This window comes from Tursiops truncatus, chromosome 19 (genome assembly GCF_011762595.2).
Source record: "Tursiops truncatus isolate mTurTru1 chromosome 19, mTurTru1.mat.Y, whole genome shotgun sequence".
Taxonomy (NCBI): Eukaryota; Metazoa; Chordata; class Mammalia; order Artiodactyla; family Delphinidae; genus Tursiops; species Tursiops truncatus.
The window spans coordinates 42,883,376-42,905,458 of NC_047052.1; the positions used below are offsets into that span (position 1 = coordinate 42,883,376).

Genomic DNA, 22,083 nt, shown 5'->3' on the forward strand with positions numbered 1-22,083 from the left:
AATCCAAGTCCAGAAGTTCCCAGGGGAGCAAGAAAGCCTGGTACTATGAGGGGCACGGGGCATATGCCAAAAAGGTCTCCTGGCTCATGGTTCCGCTAGGTGTTCTGAGTTGTCTTGTGGCATAAAAATGAACAGGAGCACTAACTGGCCTAGAATGACGGCCACGTTGCTGAAGCCCAAGGCCAACTTCGAATTTTTCTTTGCTCTGACTTTGTTTTCCAAACTGTTTGCTTTCCATGTCTGTGGAGGTGAAGACAGCCTGATGTTTTTCTAAAAAGGGGCAAAATAAAGGAAGGGTCCCCTGGAGAGAACCTGGAGCCCATGATCAGGATCAGGGGAGGAAGGATGAGGCGGAGGAGAGGAGGAAGCAATGGAGTGAGATGGTGCAGGGGGCCTGGGCAGGACCAGGCAGGAAGGGGCACACGGGGATCTGAGGGAAGAAGCAGGGTCAGCAGGATGGTGAACAGGGTCGGAACAAATCCCAGGGTAGCAGGGAGGGTGGAATGGAGAAGGGGCTGGGGCTAGTACTAGAGAGGAGGGGGAGCTGGGCAGGGGCCAGCTCCTGTGGCACCCATGGAAGGGGAAAGGGGGCAGGCTTGGGGGTGTTCTGCAGAGGCAGAATTATGGCTCATCCCCACCCACCAAGCAGGAGAACCCTGGCAGGTATCCCCAGTGGGAAGAAGTAGAAAACTGAAAAAATGGACAGCAGCGTGTAGTCCTTCACAGGAATGTTGAAGGCTGTCTTGTAGACCGGCTGCATCACAGTGACCTTGAACTCTGTGGCCCAGACATCAGCCACAGCAGCCATGGACTCCAGCAGAGGGGGTGGGGTGTACAGAGGGACCAAGAAAGGTCAGCAGATGCTGAGTAACGGGGACTCGCAGGATCAATCCCACCAACAGGAGGGTGCTGGAAATACTTGCCCCACAATGACCCTGGCCACCACTACGGGAAAACGGACCCTGTGACACCACAATGGCTCCATATAACACTCCCACTGGCCCTATAACACCCACCAAGTAACTTAGAAACACTGAATGTTTTTTCTGTCTCCCTAAACCCATTCCTGCTCTCCAATAACGTGCTCCATCCTGGTTTGCGGGTGCTATCCAGTTAGTTAAGCCTGGTCCTACCAAATTATTGAGCGCTCCCCTTTTAGTCTAAAAAGTGCTCAGTTTGGAGGTTAAATTAAATGGTCACTTTAGCCCAGGGATGCTAAAACTTGAGCATACAACTGAGTCACCTGGAGGACTTACTGAAACGGAAAGCTGAGCCCCATCCCCAGAGTTGCTGATTCCTTAGCTCTGGGGCAGGGTTCAAGAATGTGCATTTCTAACAAGTTCCCGGGTGAGGCTGCTACTGCAGGCTAGGGACCAGGCTTTGAGAACCACTGCTTTAGATGATTACTTACTCTCTGCACCCCTCTAACCCTCTCGTCACTTCTGTAATCCTTTGTCTGCACCTGTTGCAGCAAAAATAGAAATGAGACTTTTCTGATAAACAAGGAAAATAAGCAACAATGAACAGGCTGGGGAAACAGCATAAACAGGCCTGAAAGAGTTAAGTAATCTTGGTTATTCTTTAGCTGTTACTACTAACACACACTTGTAGCTAGACTTGTCCTTCACAAAGCTAAACAAAGCTAATTACTCTCTGATTCCATAAGAATTGTACCCTGCACCCAGAATTTACTCTCGCTGCATTCTCTTGTAGCTAATCACCCCTTGGACCTGTTTACATTTCAGAAAGGAGCCAGGAGGCCGGTAACCCAGGGATGAACGGACCCAATTACCAGGCTGCCTGATGCCAGCAGTGACTGTTTTAAAATATTGCAAGAAGAAGAAGAATGCAAGACCTTCACCACTTTGATCCTTATCGCTTACCCTGGACTGCGAGTTCCACCTATAAGACCCTCTGTAATTCCCCAGGATGGGGGCGGGACAGTTCTTGAGGTGCTAGTCTACTGTGTCTTCCCTTTGCCTGACAAAGAAAATAAAAAGCCTCTCTACTTCTTATCTTCCAAATCTCTATCTCCGTATTTTTATTCGGCATCAATGCATAGGGGGCCAAGATTTGGCAACATAGCTCATATTCCCCATCCTGTAACTCTGCCCTAGTCCTGCTTCACTCCTCTCCCTGATCCTGTAACTCTCTTCCTGTCCGTCATAACACCTCCCATAACCCATGCATCCTCCCATAACCTCCCTGTCCCCCATAATTCCCTGTTCCCCATAACCCCCTCCTATGACTTCTCTGTCCTACACTCCCCTGCCTCTATACACCCTTCCATTTTTTCATATAAATCCCTTCCTGTCTCCCCCAGAACCCCTTCTTGAGACTCCATAACCTCCCCTTGGTCCTTTCCTAACCCTCTCCCTGTCCCACAAGAACCTCCTTATCCCATGTAACACTCTCCTGGACCCCTATAATCTTCTCTTTGTCTCCCATAACCTTTTCCCATTCTTTTCTAACCTCCAGCCTCTTTCCCACACAAATCCCTTCCTTTTCCCAAAAAACATTCCTGCGACCCTACAGTTTCCTCCTGGACACTCAGACACCCATCATCCCCCTGTCTATCCCATATTAGCTCTGGCTGTCCTCTCCTGACTCCCTCCCTGTTCCCTTAAACTCCCCACTATTTCCCGATCAGCATCCGCAGTTAATGCCACAGCTGTCCGCTCACTCATCCTCGTCCTGGGGCTGCCCTGGCGAGTTGAGTCACAGCGGCGCGGCCTCTTTTGGTTACCACTTTATTGTGATTGGCTGCCCTGATACGGAGGATGCTGGGAGGGCGGTGCCTCAAGCATTTAGATCCAGATTCTGGTTGGTTCAATGTACTAAGGAAGCATTACTTAGGCACGCCCCCCCCACCCCTGTTCTCTGCCTGTCCTCTTGACTGATTCAATGTACAAAGATGTGGGGTTTCAACTATTTGCCTTTTTAAAGAAATTTAGTTACTTAGTTTTAGCTGTGTTGGGTCTTTGTTGCTGCGCGCGGGCTTTCTCTAGTTGCAGAGAGCGGGGGGCTACTCTTCGTTGCAGTGGCGGACTTATCGTGGCTTCTCTTATTGCGGAGCACGGGCTCTAGGCGCGCGGGCTTCAGTAGTTGCGGCTCGCGGGCTCTAGAGCGCAGGCTCAGTAGTTGAAGCGCATGGGTTTAGTTACTGCGTGGCATGTGGGGTCTTCCCGGACCAGGGCTCGAATCCATGTGCCCTGCATTGGCAGATAGATTCTTAACCACTGCGCCACCAGGAAAGTCTCAACTATTTGCTTTTGTTGTTGTTCCCAATTTGAACTCCTGATTGACTCAGTGAATGAAGTGGGTGGGCCTCAAGTACTGGCTAGTACATTCTGGGTTGATTCTTTAATAGGCAAAGGGCAGTATGTAAATTTTTTTAACATGGAAATATTGGAAGCCTACAGTGCACCAGGCAGTGCTCTGCTCTTGAAGGCCAAGTGGCAACCAAGAGAGACAAAGCCACAGCCCTCCCGGAGTTCGCAGTCCATGGGGTAGATGGGGAGATGTACAGGGAAAACCTGAATAAATAAACTAAATGATTTCAGAGAGGACCAAGGGCTATGGGGAATAACTAGGACATAAGGGATAGGGACCCAGGAGGGTGACACGAGGTGAAATGGGGAGTGAGGAGGTCAAGCAAGACCTGTCTGGGGAGAGGACATCCAAGCCTGGATGAGGGGCTAGCCATGAGAAGATCAGGGTGAAAGAGTTCCAGGCAGGGGGAATGGCAAGTGCAAAGGTCCTGAGGTGGGAAAGAGAGTTGTGTGATCCAGAAACAGAAACAAAGGCAGTGTGGTTAGAGTGTGGAGGCAAGAGGAGAGGAACAGACCAAGGCAGAGCCTGAACACCTGGGTGAGGGATTTGGGTTTGATCCCAAGAGCCATGGGAACATGGAGGGTTTAAGCCAAGGAGGGAGAGAATCTGATTTAGGTTGTGGGGTTGCTCCGGCTGCCCTGAGCAGACTGGAGAGTGGAAGGCAGAAGGCTTCTGTTTTGCCTGAGGACAGAGCCTGGCAGTTTCATTCTTACAGAGAATGAGGCAGTGCCCTGACCCCTGGGTCCCTTGGACATGGTGGGATTTGGATATGGAAAGGGAGAGCATTCGGCAGAGAGAAGGCGCCAGGAAACCTCAGCCAGGAACAAGCCACGTGGGACCTGAGTGTGTCTGTACCTGTCTGTGCATGTGTGTGTTGATCTCCTAAGATGATGGACTCAGCGATGCCCTTCACATCTTAGGCAGTCACCCTCCTCAGTCTCTGCAAGCATGGAAGCTGGAAGGTGTAGGGGTCGTGTAGGCAGAAATCATACTGCCCTACGGTGCTCCTTATCTCATACCAGAGAAATCACCAACACAGGCCAATAAGAATGAGAACCCCCTTCCATGGCTGAGAGTTCCTTGGCTGGTGTATTTCTTGCCTGGTGGATCCCATGGCTGGTGGTCATGTGTCTCTTGGCCAGTGGGCTACATCCCAGGGAGACCATCGCTCCCTCTAACCACTAAGGGTTTACTGTGCAACACTACCCAGAGCCATTGCTTGGTGGCATGTCAGCAAGCAAAAGTGAACTTCAAGGGCTGTGCCGCCTCATGCTCCCCCCAGGGGCTCACCCAACTTCTGAAGTTCCCTTAGATTACACAATCTAGAGTCTTCTTTGTCCACAAAACCAGGTATAAGGGCAGGACTAGGAGAAAAGCTGAAAACAGAGCTAGGTACTTGTGCCTGGAGCCTGCCTGCCTACTGTAAAAATTAGTAAAAATAAATCTTAATCGAGTAGAGCTAGAAGACCAGAAGGGGGCGCTCCTGTGCCCTGAATCAATAGCAGAGCCCAACAGGAAGAAGAAAGATGCCTCTTCTTTCCTGACAAGGATTCAGTCAATGAAAAGCCCTCAGCTCTTTGTTTACTATAGCCTTCCCAACTTCCTTTTCCCCACTTAAAAGTGTCCCCCTTCCCTTGCATTTCGGGGACTTGCACATGGCTCACCATGGTCGCAGACCCCAACTGCAATTCTCTGCTGATCCCAAATAAACCTATCTTTGCTGGAGAAATATCTGGCAGTCTATTTGTTTCAGCTCAGTGCTACTCTGTGCTTCTTGTTCTGTAAAAGAATTGGTTTTCTTCTTGCAACCAATGAATACAGATGGATTCCTACATTCTTGCTAAAATTTGTTGACAACAGTCTTTTTAATTTCGGTTTGAATTTCCCTAACGACGAAGGATGTTAATCACCCTGCACGTGCTATGGCCATGTAGAAATTATATTTTGTGAAATGCATGTTCATGTTTTTGTTCATTAAAAATGTTGAACTGCTCGCTTTTCTCTTTTTGCAAATATTTTCTTTCAATTTGTGACAACTTTTCACATTCTTAGTGGTGTCTTCACAAGAAGAAGTGTTAAATTTTAATAAAGTCCAATTATTTTAAATATTATGCTTAGGCTTTTTTGAGTCTTCTTTAGTAAATCTTTGTCTACCTATCCAAAGGTTATAAAAAATACTCTCTTGTGTTTTCTCATAGAAGTTTTATAGTTTTAGCTTTCATATCTAGGTCTGTGATCCATCCTGAATTAATTTCATAGCTAGCACCCTGGACAGCACAGTTGTAGGTTGACATTATGCAAAAAGTGATGTGGTATGAAGTAAGGAAGGATTCAAGATTCATTTTCTCACTATATTGATACACAGTTTCATTAGCATTAATTGACAAGACTTTCCTGACCCCATTGTATTAAACTGGCACCTTTGTCTTAAACCAAGTGACTGTGTACATGTTAGTCTATGTCTGCACTCGTTGTTTTGCTTCACTGGTCTCTTTGTCTATATTTATACCAATATCACACCGTCATACTGTAGGTCTTACAGTAAGCATTGAAAGTTATATAGTGTAAACCCCCAACCATGTTCTTCTTCAAGATTGTTGTAGCTCTTCTAGAGGCTTTGATTTTCCCCATACGTTTTATTTTATTTTATTGGAGTATAGTTGATTTACAATGTTGTGTTAGTTTCAGGTGTACAGTAAAGTGGGTTAGTTATACATATACATATATCTACTCTTTTTTAGACTCTTTTCCCATATAGGCCATTACAGAATATTGAGTAGAGTTCCCTGTGCTATACAGTAGGTCCTTATTAGTTATCTGTTTTATATAAAGTAGTGTGTATATGTCAATCCCAATCTTCCGACTTATCCCTACCCCTGCCACACGCTTTAGAATCAAATTGTCATGTTCTATAAACATGCTTATCATGTTTATTGCTTCTCCTTCCAGTGAGGTAAACTTTCTAATCCAACCCCAGCTACTCATTTTGGCAAGAATTCAGAAAAATCTTATGGGGAAAACTGGCAGGCAGGAAAACCCAATTGCACACATTCAGCTCCTTTAGTTTCTAATCTCTCACGTCTCCCTAAATAGCCATTAAAGCTCCACTGGTGGGCTTCCCTGGTGGCGCAGTGGTTGAGAGTCCGCCTGCTGATACAGGGGACGTGGGTTCGTGCCCTGGTCCAGGAGGATCCCGCATGCCGCGGAGCGGCTGGGCCCGTGAGCCATGGCTGCTGGGCCCGTGAGCCATGGCTGCTGGGCCTGTGCGTCCGGAGCCTGTGCTCCGCAACGGGAGAGGCCACAACAGTGAGAGGCCTGCGTACCGCAAAATCAACAACAACAACAAAAAACAGTATGGTGCTGGTAGAAAAACAGACACGTATCAATGGAACAAAACAGAGAGCACAGAAATAAATCCACCCTCATATGGTCAATTAATCTACAACAAAGGAGGCAAGAAAATACAATGGGGAAAACACAGTCTCTTTGATAAATGATGGAAAAATTGTACAGCTACATGCAAAGGAATGAAAATGACCACTTTCTTATACCATATATAAAAATAAACTCAAAATGGATTAAAGACTTAAATGTAAGACCTGAAATCATAAAACACCTAGAAGAAAACATAGACAGTACACTCTTGACATCAGTCAGCAATATTATTTTTGATGTCTCCTGAGGCAAGGGAAACAAAAGCAAAAATAAACAAATGGGACTACATCAAACTAAAAAGCTTTGCACAACAAAGGAATCCACCATAAAAACAAAAAGGCAAACTACTGAATGAAAGAAGATATTTGCAAAACAATATAACCAACATGGGGTTGATATCCAAAATATACAAAGAACTCATACAATTCAATACCAAAAAAGCAAACAACCCAATTTTAAAAGTGGGTCAGGGACTCCCCTGGTGGCACAGTGGTTAAGAATCCGCCTGTCAATGCAGGGGACATGGGTTCAAGCCCTGCTCTGGGAAGATGCCACATGCCACAAGGCAACGAAGCCCACGTGCCACAACTATTGAGCCTCTGCTCTACAGCCCGCGAGCCACAACTACTGAGCCCGCGTGCCACAACTATTGAAGCCCATGCACCTACAGCCCGTGTTCCGCAACAAGAGAAGCCACCACAATGAGAAGCACGCGTACTGCAACAAAGAGTAGCCTCTGCTCACCGCAACTAGAGATAGCCCATGTGCAGCAACGAAGACCCAACACAGCCAAAAATAAATTATTAAAAAAAATGAATTCCTACCATTTGCAGCAACATGCATTAACCTGCAGGGTATTATGCTAAGTGAAATAAATCAGAGAAAAACAAACACTATGATTTCACTTTTATGTGGAATTTTTACAAACAAAACACATGAACAAACAAAACAAAACAAAAACAGATTCTTAGATACAGAGAACAAAATGGTGGTCCCCAGTGGGACCTGGTGGGGGAACAGATGAAATAAGTGAAAGGGATTAAGAGATACAAACTTCCTGCTATAAAATAAATAAGTCATGGGGGTGTAATGTACAACATATGGAATCTAGCCAATAATACCATAACAACTTTGTATGGTGAAAGACAGTAACTGGACTTATTGTAATGATCATTTCATAATGTATAATAATATCAAATCATTATACCTGAAACTAACATAATAGTGCATGTTAATTATAATTCAATTTGTTTTTTTCTTGCCGTGCTGTGCAGTTTGTGGGATTTCAGTTCCCCAACCGGGGATTGAACCCAGGCCCTTGGCAGTAAGAGCATGGAGTCCTAACCACGGGACAGCCAGGGAATTCCCTACAATTCAAATTTTAAATAAATAAAGGGGGGAAGATCTAAAGGATGAGGAGGAGGTTGCCTTTGAAGATAAGAAAGAAGGGTAATTGAGTTGGGGGGGCACAACAGGAATAAAAGCTCAGATGTGAGAGGGAGGGAGTCTTGACAGGTACTGTCCCAAAGAGAACACTGCTTTCCTCTCTGGAAAGGTCTTAACCTAAGGATAAGTTCCCTCCATTCAGCCTGATCATTACTTCCACCAGCCCCCTCAGTGCTTCAGTCCTATCATCCCCTGCCCTGGTTCCATGCCCTGGCCTCGGTATCCTCCTCGTATCAGGGTTCAATCAGAGAGGCTGAACCACTAGGGGAGATATATCAGATAGATAGATCAATCGATAGATAAACAGGGATTTGATTTTATACAATTGGTGGAGTCATTAAGCAATCCTTCATATTGTTGTCTTAGTGTCAGATGCTGGCACTCGAAGTGCACAGGGCAGGCTGTTGTTAGGAAGGGAAGACAGATGTAAAATGGGGGGAAGCTAGGACAAGCTGGAACAAGCTTGCCTCTGACCTTGTTGGTATGAGCAGCCACAGAAGAAGCTGGAGCTCAACACACGTATGGCCCAGGAGTTGGAGAAGTTGAAGGAAGAGCCAGGAGAAGGTGAAACAATTGCTGGCCTGGCTGCTGCCCTATGCAAACATGATGAGCCAGCAGCCAGCCAGTGACAACCTGTGTGATCTACAAAAGGGCAGCTGCTTCACTTCTCCCCTCCAAATCTTGCCCAAGAATCTCTTCCATCCCATCATAACTGGACACAGAAGGTGATTCTAGGAAATAGCTCATTCAACCTAGTCAAGTGGACACATTACAAAGCCACCACACAGAGACTGGAGGAGAGTGGGGAGAAGATGGTTAGTGGTTGCTGGGGAGATGGTCACATGACCAGCTCTGCTCTCTCTTCGGTGTCTTGAGAGGATGTGCCTAATAATCCCTATTGGCTTTTTTTAGAGCTGGAGGGGAAACTGCTGGCAATTATTCCTTATTTGCCTTTAATTTTTTATCCAAAACAGATAAAGAATCCTTTTATAATTATATAGCTTGAGTCAAGGTGCATCTGATTAACTGCCATTAGTTTATGGTTATAGATATTCATTAAACAATATTCCAGCTTTCGGCCAATTCTTTTGTTTAATAGACTATTTTTTTGTGAGAAGTCTTATGCTTAGAGAAAAACCACACAAAAAATAAAGTTCCCATCTACGTCTCCTCCCTCCACACACATTTTCCCCTATTATTACCATCTTGCAGGAGGATGGTACCTTTGTTACTATTGCTGATCAAGAGTGAAACATTATTCCTAACCAGAATCCATACCTTACGTTAGGGCTCACTCTGTGTTGTACAGTTCTATGGCTTTTTACAAATGCATAATATGACATATCCATCATTACAGTATCATACAAAATAGTTTCCCCCTCCTAAAAAAATCACCCTTTGTGTTCCACCTTTTCCTCCTTACCCCCCACCCACTGGCCACTACCATCTTTTTACTGATCTCTATAGTTTTGCCTTTTCCACAATGCCACACAGTTGCAATCATACAGCATATGGCCTTTTCAGATTGTCTTCCAAAGCGGCTTTATCATTTTGCGTTCCCACCAGCCATGAATGAGAGCTCCTATTGCTCCACATCCTCAGCAGCATTTGGTGTTGTCATTGTCTTGGATTTTAGACATTCTAATAGGTATGTAGAGGTAACCCATTATTGTTTTAATGTGCAGCTCGCTGAGGACCTAGAATGTTGAACAACTTTTCGTATGCTTATTTGCATTTATCTGTGTATCATCTTTGGTGAGACACCACTTCATAACTTTCGTCCATTTTTAAATTGGATTATTTATTTTCTTATGGTTGAGTTTTAAGAGTTCTTTGCATATTTTGGATACTCATCAATAATCAGATATGTGTTTTGCAAATACTTTCTCCCAGTCTGTGACTTGTCTTTTCATTCCTTTAACAGCCAGTACTTTCTAAAGTCCCTTGAAAAGCTCAGAGGCCCTTGGCAAACATGCTGTCTAATTGATTTTCTTTTTTTTTTTAACAGCAAAACATCCCACAGAGGTTGGAAGGGTGGAGATGCTTGAAAGAAATGGAAAGTTGAGAAATCAGGATGGTGGAGTAGCAGCTGCTAGTCTTTCTTCCAGGAAGCCCATCTGGATTACATCAGCCCCTGGCACCCTCTTCTGCATCTCAGCCCTTATGAAGAATTTGAAGCTGAACTCAGCTTCTCCCCGAAATCTGCTATTTAGTGGTGACATCATGGTCCCCCTTTCCCTGGACTAGAGGCTCGGCTGACCCTTGGATGTCCCCTCTGTGGGTGTCCTCACACCCACAGAGTCTCACATTGTTATCAGCATCTCCCCCAAAGCTGCCCCTTCTCTCACCTCCCCATTTCAAGGTCTGTTCCACCTAATCCCCAGCCTAGAGCCCTGGATCTCAACCCTCAACAGCCAGTCAACCTCACATGACCCATCCACTCAGTCTCCTCTCTTCTCCACAGCCCTACAGTGGTCCAGCACTGTCCTCAACCCCTTCCTCCCTTCATCCTGCTCCATCCTCCTCCCAGCGTTCCCAGCTTTAGTCTCACCCCCACCACCTTTCCTGCCATTTGTTTCTTCAACAACTATTTAGAGCGTCAGGCTCTGTACAGGACACTGAGGACAGTGATGAATCATATTGAATGAAAAGTCCCTGAATGTTGCCATTTCTCAGGGCCATGTCTGAGATTGAGTGGGCTCTCCAGAACTCCAGCCCTAGTATCCAGTGCTTTCTGGGGCACTCCATAGACCTCTCACATTCCTTGTGTCCCAAATTGACCCACCCCTGCTGCTTATGTTCTACCATCCCTACCTGGTGATGCGTCTGTGTCCCTCACTGAACTGGTAGCTCCAGTAGCTGGGGCTCGAGTAGCTGAGACTGGGGCTCGAGTAGCTGAGACTGGGGCTGTCTCAGCCACCGGGGTGTCCCCAGCACAGGGTCAGCTCACGAATGTTACAGAATGGTACGGACGAACGAATACCTAGAAGAAAGCATGCCAGAGAGATATTAGGGTCATGCCATCTGCCCTCTATCCCTCACTCAGACCTGACACCCTGTTTCTGAAACCAAAAAGCAGTAAATTTGGCATCTCCTCGCCTGATTCTCATCCTTCTGGGATGAAAGTCCCATTTTGTCAAGAAAATGAAGGGAGGCATTGGGGACCTTTTGTCTCTTAGGGAACAGATGGTAGTAGGAAGGAGGACGCAGAAGGCTAGCGGGCCCCACCGTTTCTCCACGCCCCTTTCATCTCCACTCAAAGGGACCGGACCCTCAAGCATGAGAAACGTAGATAGGCTCTGACATCTTGCAGAGCCGGAAAGCCCCTGCCTGTCTGGCGATCGATGGCGTCACTTCCGGCGCACTCGTGACGTCAGAGGCGGACGCCACACTTGAAGAAGGGGCGGGAGGCGTTGGCTGAGCCGCTGTCATGGAGTTAGCGCAGCAAGCGCGGGAACTGGGCTGCTGGGCGGCGGAAGAGATGGAGGCGCCCGTGGCCGCCCGGGCCCCGGAGTCGACGCTGCGCAGGTGAGGACCTCTCTAGGAGTGACGACTCCCCACCCTGGAGATAAGAGTCCCGGGGAGTGAGAACCACATCTTCATCTAAGACGCGCCGCCCTCCCCATCCCCCTCTGCCCGAGTGAGAATAACCCTTGAGGGCGCCCCCGCCCCCCGAGTAGCAAATCCAGGCAGAGAATCCTGAACTGTGTGAGGACGTCCTGGCGGTGACTCCAACACTCCCGCGCCCATCCTGTGAGGCCGCCCAGAGTGAGGTCCCTTGCACCAGTGAGTTAGTAATGAATGCCCCCTCCCGGTGGGGAAATTGGATCTCCAGAGTAAGGCTGTCCCTGCAGCACTTCATCACCCACCACACACCCCAGCCCAGCCAGTGAGGACCCTCTGGAGTCAGCAAAGATCACCTCACTGAAGATTGAATGTATAGGAGTGATGACCCACAGCTGATAATGAGAGAGCCCTTCCAGGCAGTATAGCCCTCACCCCCACCTCTGGAAGTGACTGGAGATAAAAGGGAGCACTCCACCATGGAATGAGAATACCCCTACACCCAGTGAGAAGCCCACCCTCTCAGTGACTGAGAACTCCCCAGGAGGGAATACCTTACCCCAAAAGTATGGACCCTCCCTCCCCCAAGAGGTGAGAATTCCCTAGTAAAGACCTTACCCCCCACCACCCTGCGAATGAACATCCTCCACCCTGTGTGACGTCCCAGGCATCCCCTTACATACTGTTCCCACAGGCTGTGTCTGGGCCAGGGGGCCGATATCTGGGCCTACGTCTTGCGGCATGTGCACAGCCAGAGGTGAGCCTGGCTGCATGAGGGAAGCTGTGGCAGGAGAGGGGACCTAGGCGAGTCCTACAGTAACTCCCCTTCTTCCTACCTCTCCACTATAGGAATGTCAAGAAGATCCGGGGAAACCTGCTCTGGTAACTGGTCCTCAAAGCTGTCCCCTCCTGTCTTCCCCAGCCCCCTCAAGCCATGTCCCCACCCACAGCCTCAGCCTCCCATCTCCCCCTGGAAGTCCCTGTCATCCCCTAACTCTGGCCTCACTTCCTCAGGTATGGCCACCAGGACAGTCCAGAGGTGAGAAGCACGTGCTGCAAGATTTTCTTTCATCCAAAAAGAGGATTTGTAGACCTGCTCTAGCCCCAGCCTTGTGCTGGGTGATGCTAGGGTCACTGTGTCACAAAACAGCCCTGATCCCTGCACTCACAGGGCTTACAGTCTAGGGGGAGAAGGTATGAGCTGTGGTTGGGGGGACATGGATATGGGGCATCAAAGCTGGTGAGGTTGGGAGAAGAGACTGGTTTGGGAGAGATACTGAGACCAATATGGGACCCAATGTGTGCATGGTGCCCAGGTGACATCTGGGGCGGGGGAGGCTTCCAGGAGACCTCAGGACTCCCAGGTGTGGGGCTCAGTGGGGAGATGAGGACTGGGACAGAGACAAGAAACAGGGTGGGAGGCTAGATGAGGCAATCCCAGGAGGAAGGAGGGGGACAGGATAGTACCATAGTGCTCTTCTGGTCCTAGAAGTTCAGGCACCGAAACTGCCTAGGGAAAACCCTCTGCCACCTAAGTGGGCAGGTAAGAGACTGCTGCTCCACACAGGGCAGTCAGGCCAGGCCGAGCCCCAGCCAGGCCATGCATCTGACCCTGTACCTGATTCCACCAGGCCCGTCGGAAGTTGAAGCTGGAAGCCGCTGTTGCCCACCTGCGGGCAGAGATCCTGGAGTTAGACCAGAGCCTGGAGCTGTTGGAGCGAGAGACTGAGGCTCAGGGTGACCCATGGGGCTGGACAGATGGGCAGCAGAACAAGGTTAAGGAAAGTACTGATGGCCGCCCCTGTTCCTCTCACAGACATGGCCATGGAGCAGGCCCTGCAGAGCGTGCAAGACACCCAGCGTCGTGCTCTCCTCCTCCGGGCCCAAGCTGGGGCCATGCAAAGACAGCAGCGTGGGCTCCAAGGTCCCATGCAGCAGCTGCAGAATCAGCTCAAGCATTTGCAGGACATAGAGAGGTAAGCCTCAGGTGTCCAGGGAGCAGCCCTCGCCAGGCTGGGTAGACACATTCTTAAAGACCCAGTGCTCTGCCCTGAACGCTTCTTGGGTTCCAGAATTCTGAGCTCCACTCCTTAAGATTTAACATCCATGAGACCAGGAAGTTTTGTCATCTCAGCCACCTGTATTTCCAGTGCCTAGAATAGTGCCAGCTATATATCTAGAACACCGGTGCGGGGGAAAAAACGGTAAACGGGACAGTCCTGCCCTCATGGACCTCACACTGTGATGCAGAGGAGACAGGTGGTAAACTCGGAGACAGACCCTGTAATCATAGGTAGAGATGAGCGCTATGAAGAAAAGGTGATATGATAGAAAGGGAGAGGGACATCCTGCCCTAGGTATGATGGTCAGAGAAGGCCTCTTTGAGGAGGTAACATTTGAGTTGGGGGAGGAATTTCCATGGAGAGGAACAGCAGAAGCAGAGCCCTGAGCTTGGCATGTGGGAAGAACAGCCAAGAGGCCAGTTCAGCTTAAGTTTCGTAGGCAAGAGGGAGAGCGTGAGGTGGTAGGTTGGAGAGGTGGACAGAGCGCCATGGAGGCATTGGAATTTTATTCTCAGGCTGGATTCATGGCCTGGCTCAGCCACTTACAGCTGTGTGACTTTGGGCAAAGTATTTAACTTCTTTGTGCCTCAGTTTCTAAGTTCTATAGAATGGGGATAATATTAATACCTACTCTATAGGGTAGGTATGATAATTGAGTGAGTCAAATCACGCGGAGTGCTTAGAAGAGTTCTAATACCCATTGTTGCTTTTCTGAGTGTAATGGGGCCACATCACATTGCTTTCAAGGGTTTTGAGCAAAACAGTGACATGATCTGTATGAGGTTTTAATAGGATCATTGACTACTGGGTAGAGAGCAGACTGCAGTGGGCAAGAGCAGGGAGACCGATGAGGAGGTTAATGCAGTCATCTAGCCAGGAGATGACAGTGGTCTAATTTGGGGTTGGCCTCTGAGATCAAGGCTAGCTTTGCTGGCAGCGAGAGGGGACATAGACATCTGTGCTGCCAGCTCCCTCTTCCCAGGAACCTCAGCCCCAACTGCACTCCTCTCTCCAGGAAGGCCAAAGTGGATATAAACTTTGGACCCTTGACATCAGCAGCCCTGAGCCTGGAGCCTGTGGTCCTGGTAAGAATCCTGAGCCATGGGGGAAAAGATGGGGAGCCTGGGGTTCGGTGGACCTTTGGGCCCTCCTCAAGCTACACTCCCTTCTTCACAGGGTGATGTCCGAACAGCCTGCAGCCTCCGGACCCAGTTCCTGCAGAAGCTCCTGATGCCTCGGGCCAAGGGAGGCAGCATTCCGTGAGTATCCCTCAACCCCTGAGACCCTGCAAAGAACCTGGGCTTTGGGGGTAGTCACTTGTTACAGACGTTGGGCCTCCGGGCTCTGTTAGCCCAGGCCCTGCCTTGACAGGGCTCCCAGGCTGGGAAAAGAGGGAAACAGACCATCATAGACAGTGACAACCCAGGTAGTTAGGGCTGTCAGAGGGTGGGGAGGCATGAGAGGCGCAGGGAACCCAAATGAAATGCCTTACCCAGCTAAGGAGACAGGACGGGTTCTCTGGTGAGGAGAGTAAAAGGTTGAGAGGGTGTTCCAGGTAAACAGCACACGTGAAGGGGCCCAAGACCAGCGAGTTGATATTAAGTGGGGAACTCAAGTCTGACAGGTGTAGAGAAAGAGCCTGGTTTCCAATCCTTAAAATGGGGACAATGACAACCCCTACCCTATAGGGTGGTGGTGATCATTAGAGGGTGAGTTGATGTGTTCTGTAACATTCTCTGTCCCCTCCCCCAACTCCACAGAACCCCTCGAGATGATCTCTTTGGAACTTCCTACCAGCAGTGGCTTAGCTCAGTGGAGGTGAGGGGGCTCTCAAAAAGGACACACCCTCTGCCCCATGTAAACCTCAGGGTGCCAGGACCTAACTCGTGATCCTTCCCCTTCTCCATGGGTCCCAGCTCGTAGCCCTCCTCCATCCTGCCCTGACCTCACTCCTCTCCTCACCAGTCACTGCTGACAAACCACCCTCCGGGCCACATCCTGGCTGCCTTGGAGCATCTGGCTGCAGAGCGGGAGGCAGAGATCCAGTCCCTGTGCACCGTGGATGAGCTCCAAGATACAGAGCTAGCCAGGTGTGGCGTGGGTGCTCCCACAGTCAGAGCAGGGCAGTGGGCTGAGGAAATTGGGACAGGTCAGGACCAGGCAGGGTGACCTGCTGATGGGGGTGGAACTGAAACCCAGTAACCAATCTGGCAGGTGGGCTGACATTGGTTACCCCCAAGGGCCCAGGCAAGGGGACAGGTCTCCTCTCTCTGCAGCTCGGCCCCTACTCTCGGCTCCCAGGCCCCAGACCAGCCCGACTCTAGCCAGGCCCTGCCGTCCATGGTGCATCTCATCCAGGTGACCCCCAGGACTCCATCCCCTTCCCAACCCACTCGATCCCCTCCCCCAGCCCCCAACCCCAGGGACCATGCCCACCCTGACTCTGTGCCTCGCTCCAGGAGGGCTGGCAGTCTGTGGCTGCGCTGGTCACCCAGCGGGGCCCCCTCCTGGAGGACCATCAAATCCTGACCCGGCACCTCCAAGGCCTGATGGAGCAGATGGAGAGATGTACCATGGGATCCAGCGAGAGGTGAGGGGTCTCCATGGACAGAGGCCTCTAGGCCATCTCTCTCCCAGAGGTTTCAGGTTATTGGACTTTTTCTGCACCTGTGGCTCCTGTTTCTGCATCCCTGCTTGCTCTTCTGGTTTGTCTCCCTGTGCTACGGCTCCTTGTGCATCCTTGCAGATCTGATATCCCTCCTCTGTGGTGAGTCTTAGTCACCTTCCTTCTCCTTTGCTCTTTTCTACTCGTGCCCCAGGCAGGCATTGGTGCTGGGGCTCCGGAGCTCTGCCCTGCGGGCAGAACTCAAGGCCCTGCATGCCATGAGCCAGGAGCTGGAGGAGGCTGCTGGGCAGCGGCAGCTTCTGCTCCAGGAGCTACAGGCCAAACAGCAGAGAATCTTGCACTGGCGCCAACTGGTGGTGAGAGGCGGGACTCCGGGAGAAGTGGCAGGGCCTGGTGGAGGGCTGGAGTGAGGCTGGGACCCTTAAGATCCAGAACTGGGCCTCCTGGTGAGGGGAGGGGGCCAGGGTGAGACTCCCAAGAGGAATCAGGACCTGTGCAAAGGGGTGAGCAAGGGCAGAGGCTGGAAGGTGACAAGGAAAAGCAGCCCATCTCCGTGACCTCTCTGTTGCCTAGGAGGAGACACAGGAACAGGTCCGCCTGCTCATCAAGGGCAACTCAGCCAGCAAGACGAGCCTGTGCCGGAGCCCCGGGGAGGTGAGATGGGAGTTGGGGCAAATTCTGGGTAGGGCTGGGTCTCCTAGGGAGGGGGCTAAGTGGCCTCACATTGCCCTTCCCATCCCTTTCCTTCCCCACAGGTGCTAGCTTTGGTTCGGCAAAAAGTGGTCCCCACATCTGAGATGGTGGCACCGCAGAGCCAGGAGCTGCTTCGCTGTCTAGAGGAGGGAGCCCAGCATCTGCCCCATCTTCTGCTGGGCACCCTGCTGCGGCACAGCCCTGGAGGGTGAGACTGGGCCATCACTATGTCCCCTGCCATGGATGACTGTTGCTCCTTGGGCCCACTCCACAAAATCAATTCCAGTCCTCCCAGTGTTCCCGAGCTGCCAGACCTCACCTTCAGGTCTTCAGCCCCATTCTGGAATCCTAGTCCTCAGACCCACCTCCAAGTTCCTGGGCCTCCTGAGTCCAGCTCCCAGCCCCCAGAGCCTCTGGAACCCAAGCCTCCCTCTCAGTGCCCCACCCAACCTGGATTTTCCCCCACAGGTTGCAGCCCCTCCCTACGGTCCTGCCATCCATCCACCAGCTGCATCCTGCATCCCCAAGAGGCTCCAGCCTCATAGTATTGAGCCACACATTGGGGCTGCCCGCAGGGAAGGTGAGTGCGTGTCCCTTAGGACCCGTCTTCCCACCTCTACCCCCACCCCAGGTGACTGTCCTTCCCCCTTCCTCCAGGCTCCGGAGCTGCTCCTTCCGAAGGCTGCCTCTCTTCGCCAGGACCTTCTGTTCCTCCAGGACCAGCGAAGTCTCCGATGCTGGTATCTGCTCCACATGAAGACCAGCCTGCCGCCAGGACCATCCACCCGGGGTAGGCCTGCCCTGCTTCCTTATCCAGCATCCCAGCCCCTTCCCAGGACCATCAGCGTCCAGGAGAAATCACAAACACCCACTGCTTATACAGTGTGCTGAGTGCTTTGAGCATGCTCACTAGTTTCATCTGCACAGCAGCCCAGGGGTTCTCTCCGTTTTACAGAGGAGAGAACTGAGAAGCAGAAGGCTTGGTAGCTGCCCAGACAGCCAAGCTGGGATTTGAGTCCAGGCCGTCTAACATGGGTCTGTGCTCCTAACCATGAGGCAGCACTGCTCATTGAATTGCCAAATACTCATCCATCACCAAACAGTCGTATACTTGAGCAGTTAGAAAGTGGGCTGCGTAGTTAAACTACCTGGATTCTCTTCTCAGCCCCACCTCTTCCTTGCTGCGTGATCTCCCTGTGCCTCAGCTTCCTCCTCAGTGGAATAAGCATAATCATAATACCTTACAGAGTTGTTGGAAAGATTCAGTCAGGTGACCCAAACAGGGTATTGAGCCGTGCCTGGCTGCAGTAAGCACTCTGTGTCTCTGGTGTGATTCTAGTCACTGTTATCTGCACATGCACAGTGTCTTCCAGTCCTTACCATAAGGGAAGGGAGCATAAGACCCCAGTTTACAGAGAGGAAGCTGAAACTCAGAAAAGTCATTTATTCCTGGATTCACTCAGCAAGCACTCGCTGGGTATGTGCCATGTGCTGGCACTGAGAGGTCAATGGGGAAAGAGGTGAGAGCTGTCCAGGAGGAAAGATGGTGTCTCCAGTGGGCCCTGGGAGACAGGTGAGGTTTTGCTCAGGAGTAGTAAGCAGAGGTCACATGATGCACCCCTCAAGTACTAGGCTGAGAGCCTGGGCTCTGTCTTGGGGCTCTGGGGAGCCTTGCAGGGTTCCAAGCAGGAGAGGGAAAGGATCAGGTTTAGGCTGTGAGATCACTCTGGCTGCCATGTGAAGGATGGACCGGTAAGAGGCTGAGGTTTGGACCCAAGGAGGAAGGCTGGGGGACAAGTAAGGAAGCAGGGAGGACACTGAGGGTTGGGCCATGGAGATCGAGGGACCATCAGGGGGAAGGAGGAAGGCATTCAGAATGACGCCTCAGGTATGGTGGGCTTGCACGTGGTAAGAGGACCTGGGAGGAGAGAGAGGATTAGGAGAGATGCTCAGGTGAAGGCTAGATGATTGGAGACTTGGTGACCCAATGGCTGCAAGGCACCAGGGAGCCAGAGGATTCATTGCTGCCCCCCGGGTTTCTAACCTGCAGAGCTGCTGCAGATCTGGGCATCCCAGGAAGAGGAGCAGAAAGAGAACCTGGGGCAGGCTCTGAAGCGCCTGGAGAACCTGCTGAAACAAGCACTGAAGCGAATCCCCGAGCTGCAGGGAGTTGTGGGGGACTGGTGAGAGGGGGGCACGATGAGGTGGGGGCTGACTGGTGGAACAGGCAGAACTCAGACCGGGCGGGGGTGGGGGTGGGGGGCTGATGACAAGCAGAGCATGGTGCTGAGCGGAGGCCAGAGAAGGTCTGGAGGTCCAGGCCTTCCCTCTCATGCCATCCCCCTTCTCCAGGTGGGAGCAGCCAGGACAAGCCGCCCTCTCCGGGGAGCTCTGCCAAGGCCTGTCCCTGCCCCAGTGGCAGCTGCGCTGGATCCAGGCCCAAGGCGCCCTGCAGCAGCTGTGCAGATGAAGACGTGGCTCAAAGAGAAGTCCAGAGCTTCGCATTTGTTCACCCCAACACTTCACTTCCCTTAATAAGACTTTCGGAAGAAAGCATTGCCTGGATGCGTCAGCCCATTGTCTCTACCCACACCTGCCGTCCCCCTTCACAGGCTCTTCTGTTTTTCCTCTCAGTTGCCTTGCCACTGTCCTATCATCCCACTAAAGCCAAGAGAATGGGGTACTGTGTGCCCCACCCTACCTGAAACTCTCCTCGTCACTTTTACCCTCAACAAAAAGTAATCAAGCACCTGCTTTAAATACTGAGGATCCAGCACAAAAAAATGGACAGAAGTCCCAGCCTTCAGGGAGTTGTCATTCTAGGACAGGAGAACAGACCACTGCCAAAATAAGTAAGCAAAATATTTAGTATGTGGAAGAACTGCTGTGGAGAAAAAGCGGTTGTAGTGGTGTGATTTTTAAATAGAGGGCTAGACAGCAAAGGTGACACTCTGTAAAGGTAGAGAGAGAAGGAAGTACATGGGTATCTGAGGAAGGCTTGCAGAGGGGAAGACTACAGCACATGCAAAGGCCCTGCGTTCAGATGTGTTGGTGTGAGGGCTGAGGAGGCAGTGCATCTGCTGGAAGAGGGGAGGGTTTAAGAGATGACATTGCCTTCTAGTTTTATACAATTTCTTTTGTAAATGTAAATTTTAAATCTCTGAGCCATTTGGAATTTATCTAAATGGATTCAATTTTATCTTATTTTAAATATATCTCACTATCATTTATTAAAATTCTCATTCAGAGCAGTGATTGCCTCTGAAGGAGGGCTGGGTGGCAGGGATCAACCAAGGAGGAGACAAACTTTCTCGAGCTGGGAATATGTTGTACATTGAAGGTGGTGGGGTTAAACAGGTGTATAGATTTTTCAGAACTAATCTAGCTGTACTGATTAGATTGTAGCATTTCGCTGTGAATTATCTTCAACTTATAAAGTAAAACTTTACATCCCTAAACTTTATAAAGTAGTTTTAGGTGACTTGAGATGCCACCTTTTCATACACTAAGTTTCCACGGTTAATTTGGCTGCATCTGTGTTCTCTCCAAGTCCACTGTCTGTCTGACGCTTGTGTGCCATCCCCGCAGTGTTTTAATTATAAAGGCTGTGTAATACGTCTTAGTACCTGAAATGGCTGATTGCCGTCTTGCTCTTATTTTTCAATGTGTCCCTGTCTCTTGCTAGGTTTTTCTCCCAAATGAAGTGAACTTTATACCCAATTTGCCTGGTTCCAGAAGAAATACAAACATAGATGGGGGTTTTATTGGGGTTGCAGTTAGTTTACAAATTAGGGATATTTGACATCTTTGAGATTTTAAACCTGATTTTCCACCTCCCTTCCCATAACTCCTCTCTTGGCCTCCAGAGCACCCTCACTCTCCCAGTTCTCCTCCTATCCCTGGCTACTCTTTCCCAGTCTTTACACATTTGCCTTCCTATGTGCCACCTTAGTGTCCCCCCTCCTTTTCATCTCAGCTCCGAGCCACCCCCCTACTGAACAAGAGGGTCCTTACCCCCATCCTTGCTCAATATTTCTCCATAGCACATCTTCTAACATACTGTTTTACTTTATCTTTTATTGTCCTCAAACAAAATGTGAGCTCCATGTAGGTGAATTCCTCTATAAACTAGAAGTTGGACAAACTTTCCAAAATATGATTTGAAATCCAGATGCAGTAAGGGGAAGTACTGACAAAAAAAATAAAAGAAACTTTTACTTGGTTTAAAAAAAAAAGCAGGGCTTCCCTGGTGGCACAGGGGTTGAGAGTCCGCCTACCGATGCAGGGGACACGGGTTCGCGCCCCGGTCCAGGAAGATCCCACATGCCACGGAGCAGCTGGGCCCGTAAGCCATGGCCACTGAGCCTGCGCGTCCGGAGCCTGTGCTCCACAACGGGAGAGGCCACAACAGTGAGAGGCCCGTGTACCGCAAAAAAAAAAAAAAAAAAAAAAACTAAGAAGAAATGACAAATTGGGGGGAAATGTTCTCAGTTTATAACATAAAAGTGTGTGTGTGTGTGTGTGTGTGTAGTGTCAAAGTGGAAAAGAAAAATTCCAAGTCCATAGAAAAATGGGCAAAATATATGAATGGACAGTTCTCAGAAAATATGCTCAAACTCTCTAAGAGAAAAGCAAATTAAAACCCCACTTTGATACATTTCTCACCTACCAGACTGGGAAAAAGGAAACCTGTAATTTTGGCAGCTCCCTCTGTTGGTAAGGCTATGGGAAACAGCACTCTGATACATCAGTGGATGTGCAATATGGAATATCTGTGGGATCATCTCCAGAAAAACTCTATAAGCATTTATTGGACTTCCCTGGTGGTGCAGTGGTTAAGAATCCGCCTGCCAATGTGGGGGACATGGGTTCGAGCCCTGGTCCAGGAAGATTCCATATGCCGCGGAGCAACTAAGCCCGTGC

General features: G+C 49.9%; 2 protein-coding genes across 7 annotated transcripts in view; one reads left to right on the forward strand and one right to left on the reverse strand.

Annotated features, from left to right (window-relative positions):
* The window catches only part of ATP4A (ATPase H+/K+ transporting subunit alpha), a 35,819-nt gene extending 24,261 nt beyond the window's left edge, over window positions 1-11,558 (reverse strand). The window contains exons 1-2 of one of the 3 annotated variants that reach the window (XM_073796455.1): window positions 11,443-11,558; window positions 11,029-11,197 (exon numbers count right to left, since the gene is read on the reverse strand). Coding sequence is in view for 1 of the 3 variants with exons in the window: in XM_033844881.2 (XP_033700772.2) it covers window positions 1,412-1,543 (132 nt within the window). In the remaining 2 variants the exon portion in view is untranslated. Of the gene's footprint in view, window positions 1-1,411; window positions 2,187-11,028; window positions 11,198-11,442 lie in introns of those variants that run through there. The other 2 variants (XM_073796456.1, XM_033844881.2) reach the window with 2 other exon arrangements.
* A 31-nt stretch (window positions 11,559-11,589) lies between these two features.
* HAUS5 (HAUS augmin like complex subunit 5) lies at window positions 11,590-20,792 on the forward strand. Of its 4 annotated transcripts, XM_033844897.2 has the most exons (19): window positions 11,590-11,742; window positions 12,473-12,535; window positions 12,628-12,660; window positions 12,793-12,817; window positions 13,410-13,515; window positions 13,595-13,754; window positions 14,857-14,926; window positions 15,018-15,100; window positions 15,602-15,659; window positions 15,807-15,931; window positions 16,082-16,199; window positions 16,301-16,431; window positions 16,661-16,823; window positions 17,041-17,121; window positions 17,223-17,368; window positions 17,629-17,740; window positions 17,818-17,950; window positions 19,211-19,343; window positions 19,513-20,792. In XM_033844897.2, the coding sequence occupies exons 1-19, from the start codon at window positions 11,645-11,647 to the stop codon at window positions 19,628-19,630; spliced, it is 1,956 nt and encodes a 651-aa protein (XP_033700788.1). In that variant the 5' UTR covers window positions 11,590-11,644; the 3' UTR covers window positions 19,631-20,792. The 4 variants fall into 4 exon arrangements, with proteins under 4 accessions (XP_033700788.1, XP_033700785.1, XP_033700786.1 ...); XM_033844894.2 differs by having other exon boundaries at window positions 13,410-13,754; window positions 14,810-14,926; XM_033844895.2 differs by having other exon boundaries at window positions 13,410-13,754; window positions 14,810-14,926; window positions 16,118-16,199.
* The last annotated feature ends 1,291 nt before the right edge of the window (window positions 20,793-22,083 follow it).

Bases quoted from the DNA above. Each gene is read 5' to 3' on its own strand.
- HAUS5 (XM_033844894.2), top strand. From the start codon at position 11,645: ATGGAGTTAGCGCAGCAAGCGCGGGAACTGGGCTGCTGGGCGGCGGAA. The intron at 12,818-13,409 runs GTGAGAAGCACG...TGATTCCACCAG, and splicing joins GCCACCAGGACAGTCCAGAG to GCCCGTCGGAAGTTGAAGCT. The intron at 17,951-19,210 runs GTAGGCCTGCCC...TCTAACCTGCAG, and splicing joins GCCAGGACCATCCACCCGGG to AGCTGCTGCAGATCTGGGCA.